Raw genomic sequence first — 13,321 nt, forward strand, 5'->3', positions numbered from 1 at the left:
AGAAGCTTCTGATCCCCAGGGCTGGACCTAGGGGCTGGGCTGGGCTTGGCGACAGCGGACCACTGCCCCTTTCCTCTCAGGGCTGTTGAAGTTGGTCCAATTTTTCAATCGTGGGCCAATTAGTTTCACAAATGGGGGCCCCCGTGGTGCCAGGGCACATTTGTTCCGGGCCTGCGCACTGGCCGGGCCCCCATTGTCCTGCCTCCTGCCCCCGTGTGGGCCCATTGTCCTCGCCCCCAGCGGGTGCTGCTTACCGCTGATTTATACGGGCAGGCGTCCTGCGGGCTCCAGGCTGCACCGCCACAGCTGGCCGAGGTGCTTAAGGCCGTGGACCCTGTGACCTTTGCCCCAGTCCTGCTGTCATTTTGAAAGTTACAGACCAGAGGGCTGCATACCTCTCTGGATTTACTTCCCACCCCAAGCCCACCCCCTACACACACACACACACACACACACACACACACACACACACACACTCTCTCTCTCTCTCTCTCTCTCTCACTGTCTCACACTCTCCATCTCTCTCTCTCCCCACCCCTTGTTCCCTTCTTTCTTCCTCTTGCTCTCGTGGTGGAAGTTTGGATTCAGGGATGTCTGGAAGGCTTCAGGAACAGGACTGGGACGTGGCTGCAGGTGCAGGTGGGAAGTACCAGGAGAGACAACTGGTTGCTTCTGGTGCAGAGGACACTGTTACTTGCCCTTGTGTGGCTTGTAATCCTTGGCTTCCTTTCTTCTGCATCAGATGCCGAGGCGGGAGCAATAGAGGCACACATTCCCATCAGTTTGACATCTTGCTGTTGAGTTTGCCCTTGGCACCCTTTCTGCCAGGGGCCTGTGCCCCCTAGAAAGCATAGCCCACCAGGAGGTAGATCAAGCAGGGAGGCGGTCACGTCACCAGGCAGCAGAGCACAGATCTGGTCCCCTTTTAACCTGTTGACTCTCTCTTGCAAACCAAACTCAACCATCTTCCCCTGTTTTACTTCTTCCCTTCCTTTTCCACGCCCTTTCTTGTCCCCCTCCCCCAGTTTCTCCTCCTCTCTGCCTCGTTTGTTGGAGTGATTGACAAAATTAGTAAATCCATTCATGTTACTTTTATTGTGCAGGTCTCAATAAATCCCCTGTGTCCAGGGTGCACCTTAATGAGCTAGTGAGCTGACAAATTTGTTTACTGTAGCTGGAGGTGCCGAGTAATGAAATGCACTTGTGTCTGCAGCTCACTGCTAAACAAATACAGTTTTCTGGAAGCCAGCATTGCTAGCGGCTGCCTGAGGATGCAGCCACATTCCCCCAGAGACGGAGAGGGTATGTGCGCACATGTGCACAGGGGCGTGTGCCTTGAGACATGTAATCACTCACCCATCCATGGCTTAGTTTTAAAACAAATTTGAATCAGCTGCTTCTAGCTCCTCCCCTTTTTGGTTATTCATTGAGAACTCTCGGCTCTCTGGACTAATGATAGGAAATCCTAACATTCCTCCTTTCCCTTGTGGAAATGGAAGGTTATATAGATTGCCTTCCAAGATTCAAGAGAGAAAGGAAACTGGTGGGAGGGCTGGATGAGGAGACTGGAATTGACAAGGCTGAAACCGACAAGAAGACTGGATGCTAAGGTTTTTAGCTCCAGGCTTGGCTTGAGAAGAGGTAACTGAACAGATAATTAAAGGTGTCCCAGCAGCAGGCAACTTTGCATGTGGGAGACAAGCCCCCATGCACAGGCTTGTGGCTAATCTGGTTCAAGGCAGGCCTCCCGAGATGTTTTCTCAGTCTTCTCTAGCTGTCCTGCGAGGGAGGCTGACAGCAGTAAAGGATACAGCAGGGCTTGTCTCCCACTCTTGGAAGCTGTCTTTCTCAGCTGTCAGTGGGCTGACACTTGCTTGGACTGGGGACACTGGACCCACATTGTGCAAGCAGCTAGCCTTCTGAAGAAGGCTGGGAATTCAGGAGCTCAACCCAAATGATCCTGTCACTTGTGCCCAAGAGAACGGCTAGCAAGGGAGCTCTTCGCCCTTTCTCCAGTAGATCCCTTGAAAAGGAGCCAAACCCTAAATGATGGTATGGGAGGAGTCAAAAGGGAGGCACCCCTGCCGTTGTCATGGCTGGGCATTCATTTCCTTTCTGTCTGCTCTCTGTCCCTGCCCCCTCCGCACCTATAGCCCTCTCAGTCCTCTTGAGATGCAGACAGAGCCTTCCCGCCTGTGGTGTGAGTCAGCCTTGGGCTGCTTGTCTTGGTCTTTTTCTCCTGCACAGTGGATAAGGCAGTTCTAACGTGTTCTTTAACAACAACCTGGGGGGTGGGTAGTGGCGGGCAGGGGATGGAGCAAGGAGAGAAAGATAGGGAAGGGGAAAAGGCAACAGTCTCAGTGATGGCTTTGGTGTGTGGCTACCAGGGTTGCCTCTGGCCGGAAATGGCGTCCAGGAGGTCAGAGGAAGTAGACCTGTGTGAAGGATTTGGGGGTCAGGTTGGGGGTGGAGGGTGGGAGATGGTTGCAGTTTAAATCAAGGTTTTTGCAGTCCCCTTAAAGTTGATATTTTCTTCCTCTGGGGAGAAAAAACAAAACTGTTGGGGGTGTCAGGGAAGGCAGGCTGTTCCTTTGCTGGGTGAGGTTAGGCGGAGTTGGACCTGCAAGTCCATCTGTGGGCTGCGTGCACGCACATACACATAGGCATGCACACAGTCCAGCACACACACACGTGGCAGTCATAGCTAGCTTACCAAAAAAAGCCAGAGTATATTTAGATCCCTCTGCTCTTTTGATTAAGAAACTGCTTATGCTGGAGATAATAAGAGCCCTGTTCCAAGAAGGTGTAGCACCTGAACATCTCTTCCAGCTGTGTACCCCTCTGATCCTGTTCCTTCCTTTCTATTAAAGAGCTAATTGGTATGGAAATGGCACAGGTGTAAACATGAGGGTTTTGTGTCTCATAATTTTAGACCCGGTCATCACCTGGGTGAAATAAATATCCTGGATCTATGTCACCCCTCCTGCCTCCTGTTCCACCCTGGCCTTGGCTTGCTCCCTTTCTTTGGCTATAATTAAACTTGTTTTAAATCGAGAGTCTCTGAGTTGGGCATGCCCTGCAGCCAAAACAGCCATGCTGCCATTGGGGGTGGGGAGTGGATGAGCTGTGGGTCACCATCTCCAGAGACAGAAGGGAGGCAAATGGCAGCCCCAATATTTGCATGGGCCCTGCCCACATTACCTAGAACCAGGCTTTTCATTCAAGATGTTATTTCATTCCATAGCCTCTTATATTACCTCCAGTGATAAACCACATCAGGCAGACACCCTTGGAGTGCAGCTCAAGACTGAGCCCCATTCATTCTTCGGAAGAGCAGAGGAGGTGCTGTTCTTTGACCTGATAAATTATTTCCTTGGACCCAGGCTAATTTACATGCCCGGTTTACATTATGATTTCCGTACTGATAGAAAACGGTACATTTTGCAAAGTTTACATGCTCAAAAACATGTGTCCCTTGCCTCTGAACGGCACTGGGAATTTGCATCTGGAAAGGGTAGGTGAGTTAGGAATGGGAGTGCCGTTTCCTAGAGAAAGAAATGAAGCCCAGGGTCACAGCGCCAGGCAGGCTGCGCCTCGGGCCGGCCAGCCCTGAGGTTTTCTGCAGGTTTCACTGCATAATGTGGTCAAACTGGTCCTTCCGTGGTCTTGGTCTTTGCTTCTGGCCCACAGAGCTCAGACGTGGAGTGAGATCTGGGGAGTTCTGTCTGGCCTACCAGACAGACACGAGAGGCCCCAACAAGAACAGATGCCTGTGGGTCACTTGGTGTTACTAATTTCCAAAGAGAGTCTTGCTGGAAGTGCTCAGTAATGGCTTCATTTGGTCAGAGCTTTTCTCTAGCTCTAGCTGTCTGGCTGTCTGTACCTCCGGTCCCTTGTCTGCCCTTTGCAATTGTCCCACAGCTCCTTCTTTAATCTCTTACGCACCATGTGGTCACCGAGGGCCTACGCTACGCCAGGCCCTGTGCTCTGGGTGGAGGGATATAGAGATTCAGGGAACAGTTGCTGCTTTGGAGGGCTTACAATCTAGTAGGCAGAGCTGAATGTCAAAAATAAATGCATCAAAGGGTTTTATGTGCTGTAATCGTGAGGGCTTAGGGGAAGAAGATGTTCTTGGCATGGAGTCCTAAATAGCGTAACTCATCCAAGATGCCTCCTCCAGAGTCGACTTCCTGGAAGCCACAGCCCAGAGTAGATAAAGCAACTTCAGCTCGTCTGCTGCGCAGGGCTGCTGGGATCCCCATCCAGGCCGTCCACTGCTGCAGGAGGATGCTCGGCTAAGGGGGGAATGGAGGCTGGAATCCATCCCCCTTTGCTCGCCAGAGCCGTGTGCCCAGGCAACTATCTGTGTCTGCCCAGAGGAAGAGACATGATTTTCTAATTCAGACAAAGGCGTCGTCTGGGCTGGCACGGGCTCTGCTACCACTTTATAGTTATAAAGCCCTTGCACATGGGTATCTCACCTGATGCCCTCAGCAACGCCAGAGTGGCCAAGGATGAGCAAACTCCAGTCCAGAGAAGTTCGGTGACTTGCTCAGATCACAAGGCAGGGAAGTGGCAGAGCCGAGACCCCTGTGCTGCTTTTGTTTTCCTTGTGTCACGCTGACCAGNCGGGCTGGCACAGGCTCTGCTACCACTTTATAGTTATAAAGCCCTTGCACGTGGGTATCTCACCTGATGCCCTCAGCAACGCCAGAGTGGTCAAGGATGAGCAAACTCCAGTCCAGAGAAGTTCGGTGACTTGCTCAGAATCACAAGGCAGGGAAGTGGCAGAGCCGAGACCCCTGTGCTGCTTTTGTTTTCCTTGTGTCACGCTGACCAGGTGATTTCTGAAGGTTCTCTGCAACCCGTGGAGGCTCCTCCCGCCTCCCCAGTGGAATCAGGCATGAGGTGTCTGTGTAGCAGAGGAAGGAGCACCAGGCCTCTCTGGGGCTCGGGTGGTGCAAGGAGCAGAGTCACTGCCCGGCCTCTTGCCCGGCTGCACATCTCACGGCAGCTAATGAATTGCTAATACAATTTTCTAGATAATTTTATTTCCATAGTCCCACATTTTAATGTGTTTCCAAAAGCTAGCATTTATTTGCTTAATCTCCCAGTGTAATAGAATCTGCCCTGACTCATCACACATGCGAACAGTCAGCTAGGCAGAAACTACGGCAAATTGTTTAATAACTCCAGTCTAGTCTCTAGATTCTTAGCTTGCATGCACCAGTAGCTTTCTTGTGTCTCCTCCACTTCTGCCCCCACCTTTGCCTTTTTAAATATTTTTCCATCTTCTCAGCTGTTGGTCTCCAAACAGAAGAGAGGGGAGTGTGGATATGGGGCCTCAGGGGTGACTTCTCTTCATCTCTGCACCTCGGCTGGGGTATCAGTGGCCAAGGAGGCCCCCGAGCTTTGTGAGATGTCCCGGGAAGGGGAGAGAGGCCCTTGCACGGACATGGTAGCATTTCCTTCCCAAGTGATGATGATGTCACTTGAAACCGGCTGCCAGGGTGCAGAGCTGGCCATCCGGGGACTTCAGGTGCACCACACTTCCCGACCGAGCCCCTGCACCAGGCCTTGTCATGCCATCTACCGGGACCTCATTTCTCCACTCCTCCTCCTGTTCCCGACCGAGCCCCTGCACCAGGCCTTGTCATGCCATCTACCGGGACCTCATTTCTCCACTCCTCCTCCTGTCCGCATAGTCCCTGCCCTGGTCTGGGCCCCACCCTCCTCCAGTGGTAGCACAAAAGCCATCAGCTCTCTCTGCTTCCAGTCATTTGCCACTGCTGTCAGTCCCCACGCTGTCCCCGGGGCATAGCCCTTGCATAAAGGTTGGTTCCTGCTGACACCCCCACCCCTCGCCCCACCCTGCCTTTCCAGATACCACATAGCCCACTGGCCCCACTGACCTTCCATGCTTATCTCCATCCTCTGGGGCTGTCGTGTGTCCCTGCCTGCTCTGAAACTCACTTGTGGTGTTTCCTTAGCCTGGCCCTTGTACCCCTCCTCCCTTGGCTTCACAACACTCTTCATTTCTCAATGCCACAGTTCTCATGGAGTCACCCTGTCTTATCCCCTGGCGGGTCACCCTGTCTGTATCCCCAACTAGCCGGGGACCCCAGTTCTGTAGTTGGTCTCAGCATCCCCTTGTCACCTTGCAGTGCCTACACTTGGCAACTGCTCATGGAGTGTGCTGCATGGACATGAAGTGGGTTCAGACCATCCTGAGAGGTATGGATAGACTAGGAGGACAGCTTTGAGGAGCCTTGGAAAGACCCGGAGGGCTGAGTGCTGTGGTGTCTTCAGTCCATCCTGCTGAGGGTACCTGCCCACAGAACTACTCTGGGCCTGGCATTGTAGGGTCCCTACTGGGAATGTCACGCTCCCTCTGACTCAGGTGCCTCCCACCCTGGGGATTTCAGGGGATGTCTAAGGAGAAATCTGAGCTGCGGAAGGGCGCAGCCTGTCCATGAGGCCTGCTCCAGCTTACCAATTCAAGACAGCTGTTTGACATCTGGCTGAATTGGGGCTGGTGCTGGGGGTGCTCGGGATGAAACGGCCAGGGCAGCCATGTCACAGACTCGCTGCGGATGGACTGCACACCTGGGCAAGTTGAGCTGTCCAGGGCGGACCCTGAGCGCTCGCCATCAGACCACTCCCCTCAGCCCAGCACAGCCAGGCACCCCGTTACCTCTCCGAGTTCTTGCTGCGCCCCAGACATGGGAAGGCTTCAGAGAGCTGTACCTTGTGACTCTGCTTCCTGCCCACTCCCCCTGGCCTGGCTCTTCTAAGCGTCGCTGCAGCGCGCCCCGGACACACTGGGGCTCCCGGCCCAAGTGGGGTGAGAGCTGACGTGCTGTCATCACCATGCCCCTTCCAGAAGCCCAGACAGACAGGTGGCGTGCCCCGAAGCAGACGCGGGCCCAGCCCCGTGGTGGCTGAAATCAGACAGACCTAGGGGTTTTCAAATCTCAGCTCTACCTGTTCTGACTGTGACCTTAGGCAAGCTGTTTAATCGCTCCGTTTTCCCATTTGTAAAAGGGGGGATGAGAACGCCTGCCTCGTGGGGTTGGATGCTGTGTTAATTGAGATGGCAGCATCGATGAAGCACCTGTGTTAGTTCCTTTCCCTCGTGCTCGTTGAGGCCAGGAGCAAAATGGTGCTCTTGGTTTGTGTTCAGACTTCCCTGGACCTGGATGCTGGCAGCAGCTGCCCGGCCTTCTGAGTGTCTGCACGGGTAGCCGTAAGGGGTGGAGGACGGGGGGATGGAAGGGTCTGGCCTCCCCCCTCGTTCATCCTAAAACCAGCCACGAATGGGACTGAGGCAGTGAGAACAGACCACCCCTTTGCTCTCTCCGTGGATCGGCCAAGGTGGCAGCAAGGTCTTCACGCTGTCCTTCTCTTCACCCCCTTTCTACCCGGGGCTCCTTGATTCCACACTGAGCAACCAGTGCTCTGCTGTTCTTCCCCCCACCCCGCATTGACAGATGTGAGGCCTGTCCACCTTTCCCACTTGTGTCCTTTACACAGGGTCAGGCGAGGGCTGAGCACCAGTGATACTGCCCAGATGCCAGCAAGAGGGGAGCAGATGAGCTTCCCAGGGGAGCTGACATGCTTAGGGAAATAGGATCCAAAAGGGTGGGCAATGAGCTACCAGTGAGGACTCCGAAGGGGGGGTCTAGATGCTTCCTCATGTGCTGCTGTACCCAGATAGGCTATGGTTCCAGAGCAGGATCAGAAAGGGGGTTGAGAACAAACAAGATAGCAGCTTGCCTTTGGAGGGTACCATGGGGTACCTACCTGTGCTTGCTATCACTGCAGGGAATGACCAGACAGAATGAAATTAAAATCTCATGCCACTCACTAGCTTAAAATCCTTTGACAGTTGCCCATTGGTCTTGAGATGCAGCCCAGATGTCTTCACGTGGTTTTCAAGACCCCCATATGACCTGGCCCTGCCTACTTCTTCCCCTCCACTGTCCCCCCACCTCCCTAGTGATGCTGTTCTTCTGTCTGATTCTCTGATAACTGCATTTCTCTCAAGGCCCAGAGTGTTCATGGATGCTGTCCCCGCCCTGGCCCCGTGTGCTGGGTGACATCTGTGATGAAGCAGGGACTTTGTAGTTTTCCATGGTGAGCTCCCCAGTGCCCAAAAGGGAGTCCTCCTATAGAAGGTCCTAGAATAATATTTGTTGAATGAGGAGACTTAAGATGTGTGCTTCGGTGAAGGGAGAAATCGTTAAAAGAATAGGGTTTGTAGCTAGCCTCCAGGGCAGATTCGGACCCAGGCAGCCTGGGTTCAGACTGCGTCTCTGCACCTTCTGAACTCTGTGGAACTTTGGACAAGTTGCACAATCTCGGTGCCTCATTCGCCTCATCTGAGAGGTGAGCGGGTAGAGCCTGCCTTCTGGAGACGGGACTTTAAACTGGCTCCATTCGACCCCTGGCTGGCACACACTGTCTTCGTGAGTGCGATCCCCCCCCCCGAAGACCACCCCGACTTCCCACCTCCTGCCCCAGCCTCCAAAAAGCCCCTCTGATAAGTGCCATCTTAGTGCCCTGCCTTTGACACAGCACCCCACGCTGGTGCCGACCCACGTTTGTCGTGGCGACGGATTTGATTGTCTCTCCCCCGCTAGACTTCAGGTGCCGCAGGGGTGCGAAGTGAGTTGATCTTGTCCAGCCCTGGAGCCACAGGCTAGGTGCAGCATCCACGCCGCCTGGCCTGGTCCGCCTCTGGGTTCGCCCCCGAGCTGGGGGGCAGAGGCACAGCCTGACCCGGGCTCCTGGCTCTCGCCCGAGCCCGGCTGAGTCCACGGCCTTGGCTGCACCCTCCTGAGGCTCTCCCCGCCCTGTTGCTGCAGGCACGGACATGGCCGTCTTCTGTCTGCTGTGCGGGAAGCGTTTCCAGGCGCAGAGCGCGCTCCAGCAGCACATGGAGGTCCACGCCGGCGTGCGCAGCTACATCTGCAGCGAGTGCAACCGCACCTTCCCCAGCCACACCGCCCTCAAACGCCACCTGCGCTCACACACAGGTAAGCCCGTCCAGGGGATGGCGGGGCCCGCCTCTGACATCATGTCTGGATTTACCTCCGAAAACATAAAGGGGAGGTGTCAGGCTGAGTCGGCCCTCGGCCCTTCTTTGCTCAAGGTGGGCATGGAGGGGCTTCCGTTGTGCAGGTAAATGTTGTTAGTTCTTCTCCCCATCCCACCTTGGGGTCCCAATCTCTCTGCACTCCGCGGAGAGGGTATTCATTAGAAATGCAGGCTCTTGGGTCTCACCCTCAGAAACTCTGACTTCACGGCTATGGAGAGGGCGCCAAGACTCAGCGTGATGAATACATATTCCCAACAGATTCTGATGCAGGTGGACCCAAAACCCATTTTGAGAAAAGCCTACCCACTTGGTCTCTACCTGTCTGTGCCACAGCCCTCCCTCTCCCTGTCCTCCACCCCATGGACACGTGCTTTTGCCGTCAGCCTCAGGAATGTTAAGAAGGGGTCCTGCTTGCTCTAAAATAACAGAAGCAGATTTTCTGTCCTTGGCCATTAACCTTGATTCGGGGAGACGATGAGGGCATATAAACAATGAGCCAGATGATGGAGAAGGAAAGTAGTTGTGAGTCAAGGGGGCTGGGCCGTGTGTCCAGGTCCTGGCTCGTCCCTGCCACCACACTCTAGGTTGACCCTGAGGACCAGGAGGCACGTTCCTTTCTTGTAGCAGCCTCTGATCCCCTAGCAAAGTAATGGGTGACTTAAATCCATTCCTTTCCCTCTGACAAAATTGGTCTTCACTGACTACACATGGAAAAAGGAGTGTCCCTTTCTGAGTCAACGTGTGTCTCTGCTTGTGTGTGCTCTGTCCTGGGTTTGGTGTGAGAGTGGGGGACAGGGTGGGGTGGGGAGACAGAGAGGCAGACTCCATATCGGGGTCTATAACAGGGCGTATGCTCATATCTCTTGGAGAGGTGCTTCAAGACAGGAATGGTGGGACCTTCTCTCTCCTCATCCTTGGGTCTTGTCACAGCTCTGAGATTAAGTATGCAGGCCAGACCTTTCTTGGGTGGCAGGCTCTGCTGACAGAGGGACGGGCTTTGCTTACCATGGACTGAGCAGGTCTGTCCTCCCAACAGCGTGCATCCTCATCCAGGAGCCTGCCTGGCCTCGTACTTTTTGAGGTCATTCACTTGAGGGGAGCATATTGCCTTAAGCATCACCTGACTGGTGGCTTAGAACGATGGAGGTTTGCTGGTGTAAGACAAGGGGAGGTCCCAGAGAGTAGGGCCCGACAAGAAGGGCTAAGGAAGAAGGGATGTCTTCTCTGTAATGACTGTATACACATGTCCTGCAGGTCTGTGCACTCTCCTGTCCACACCCCCCCCCGCACTGGGTCCCCAAGTTCAGCCGTGACAACGTGGCCGGTCACCTTTCAGCCACTCCGGAGCATGCCGCTAGGTCAAATCAGTTGGCTTCATGGGGTTTGAATGACCCCAACCTGCTAATAAGTCCACTCCGGATATGCCCTGCTCTGCCCGTGCTCCCTTCCAGGAGTGCAGACATCAGAATATCACCTGCTTCTGTGTCCGTCATGGCACAGATCTGCGGGGAAGGGCTGTCTCGGGACATCGTTTGGGAGAAGTACTTGTTCTAGGAAACGTGGAGCACGGTGCTGCCCTCGCGCGTGCACACAGACACCCATCGACTTTCACACCAGTGAGGCCCCGTGCACACAAGCCCTCCGCAGGCCCAGCACACCCCCCACACAATGCCTCATTAATATTCCGTTGTTCTTGGCCCAGTCGCTGCCGGGCCGGGTGTTTAGCATCAGCAGCTGTGTTTGGTAGGTTAGGCCAGCCACGCTCTTGGCATTGATGGATCCCTGATTCACACGGCTCATCATATAATAAACTCTCAGCTGTGCTCAAGGGTGGGGCTGCCAGGGAGGGGCCCGAGGAGCCGCCGGGATGCGGCCTGGCTGGTGCCAGGGAAACCACCAGGTGAGGCCAGGCCGCCGGGGTCACAGATGCACCGGGCAGGCCAGAGGGGCTCTAATTAGTCTCGTTTGTCCTGCACTTAATGTCAAGCTCATTAAAGAGGCTACAGAGTTAATCAACATACCACAAATTGGATTTTGAGTTCTGCAGCCAGTTTTGTGTACATTATGGCAACACTGACACCATTAATTCTCAGGGTGAGGATTTTAGGCCAGGTGCTCGCCATGCTTCAAAGTGTGTGTGTGTGTGTGTGTGTGTGTGTGTGTGTGTCTGTTTTTTCTTCTAAGTTCTTTTTACTCCTTTCCCTGGGCCGACTCTGGAGATTTCCTATTTAAACTCATTTAACATGTGATCCACTTCATAATTAAATTCATAAAAATCTGATCAAACAAACCTCTCTGCCTTAACCCTTTGTTTTTTAAACTCTTCGGGCCCCTCTCTGGAAGGAAAGGCACAGACGGCGGCCTCCCCCCCACCCCACCCCTCAGCCGGGCGGCTGCCGATGTACGTTTTAATTACCGGCTCTCGTTGGAAGTCTCACGTGGCCCTTGCTTTATTTATTTATTTATATCTTAATGAGGATACTGAATCCTTGATTAGAGTCATTATCGTTGCCAATTCGGCAGGGAGGGGGAGTCGGATGTCAGATGGGGGGCTGTGTGTGCAGACGTCTGCACAGAGAGGGAGTGGCATGCGGGCACAGGCCCGCACAGACTGACCCTCACTCAGACACAACTAATGAGGACCAGGGTCTGCACGGACCTCTACTCCCCTTGGGTTGGGTGGGGCTGGTGGCTGCGGACCAGGGCGGTCTGCACAGCGCTGGCAGAGAGAGGGCGGGCACGTGCCGAGAACCCCAGGATTGGGTCTGTCCCCAGCCCCTCACGTGCCTCTGGCCCAGGGCTGTGCCTCCTAGATGGGCAAGAACCGGTGTCAGGGGCTGGTCTGCACTTCCAGCTTCTCCGTCGGACCGTCTGACTCCTCGCTGGAGTGCTTCCCCCACCCCTCCCTGCCTTTGGGGCTTCTTGCAGAGAGAGAGAGAGCCGGCAGTGAGCAGACCCCAGCATCCACTCCCCACAGAGCCTTAAAAACCCTTCAGAGCCATCAGAAGAGATGAGAATTTATGTGGGGACAGGGGCCTGCGTTTGAGAAGGGGGGAGGTTTGGTTAGCGGCCTGAGGAGGAGAGAGACAAGAGAGTAAAATATCATTTTAAAGAGGAAGTGAAGGCACAGGCATGCGAGTCTATAACGAGAAGGACAATTTATGCCCAGGCACGAGTGCAGTTTGACATGGGGATAATGAAAAAACGTAGGTCATTGTGGATGCCTTAAACCTCAGCAGCTGAAGAAAATGTATGAAATGCAGAGGACATTACACGGTTGGCAGCCCCGCACATCTGCAGAGGGACAAGTGAAATACAGTGGGCCATTCTTTACCATAAACTGTGGTTGTTGGAGATGCAGCCCAGAGAAATTGTAATTACAGTGACAAGACGAATCAGCGATATTTAAATATTCATGAACAAAGTCTGGGGTGATCCATCTATCTTTATTGTCTCTGCCTTCACTCCTGTAATAAATAAGTAGCTGAAGGCCTCACCTTTCAGCCCCCAAAGCTTCCACTTTGGGTACAAAGCAAAAGATGGTGAATCCCCACGCCCCAANAGATGGGCAAGAACCGGTGTCAGGGGCTGGTCTGCACTTCCAGCTTCTCCGTCGGACCGTCTGACTCCTCGCGGGAGTGCTTCCCCCACCCCTCCCTGCCTTTGGGGCTTCTTGCAGAGAGAGAGAGAGCCGGCAGTGAGCAGACCCCAGCATCCACTCCCCACAGAGCCTTAAAAACCCTTCAGAGCCATCAGAAGAGATGAGAATTTATGTGGGGACAGGGGCCTGCGTTTGAGAAGGGGGGAGGTTTGGTTAGCGGCCTGAGGAGGAGAGAGACAAGAGAGTAAAATATCATTTTAAAGAGGAAGTGAAGGCACAGGCATGCGAGTCTATAACGAGAAGGACAATTTATGCCCAGGCACGAGTGCAGTTTGACATGGGGATAATGAAAAAACGTAGGTCATTGTGGATGCCTTAAACCTCAGCAGCTGAAGAAAATGTATGAAATGCAGAGGACATTACACGGTTGGCAGCCCCGCACATCTGCAGAGGGACAAGTGAAATACAGTGGGCCATTCTTTACCATAAACTGTGGTTGTTGGAGATGCAGCCCAGAGAAATTGTAATTACAGTGACAAGACGAATCAGCGATATTTAAATATTCATGAACAAAGTCTGGGGTGATCCATCTATCTTTATTGTCTCTGCCTTCACTCCTG

At 53.8% G+C, this 13,321-nt stretch overlaps 1 protein-coding gene across 1 annotated transcript in view; it reads left to right on the forward strand.

Annotated features, from left to right (window-relative positions):
* Positions 1-13,321, forward strand: part of ZBTB16 (zinc finger and BTB domain containing 16) — a 176,538-nt gene that overhangs the window by 161,234 nt on the left and 1,983 nt on the right. Inside the window, exon 5 of the mRNA XM_034665624.1 lies at positions 8,868-9,183. Within this exon, the coding sequence (XP_034521515.1) occupies positions 8,868-9,183 (316 nt within the window). The remainder of the gene's footprint in view (positions 1-8,867; positions 9,184-13,321) is intronic.

This window comes from Ailuropoda melanoleuca, chromosome 8 (genome assembly GCF_002007445.2).
Source record: "Ailuropoda melanoleuca isolate Jingjing chromosome 8, ASM200744v2, whole genome shotgun sequence".
Classification (NCBI taxonomy): domain Eukaryota; kingdom Metazoa; phylum Chordata; class Mammalia; order Carnivora; family Ursidae; genus Ailuropoda; species Ailuropoda melanoleuca.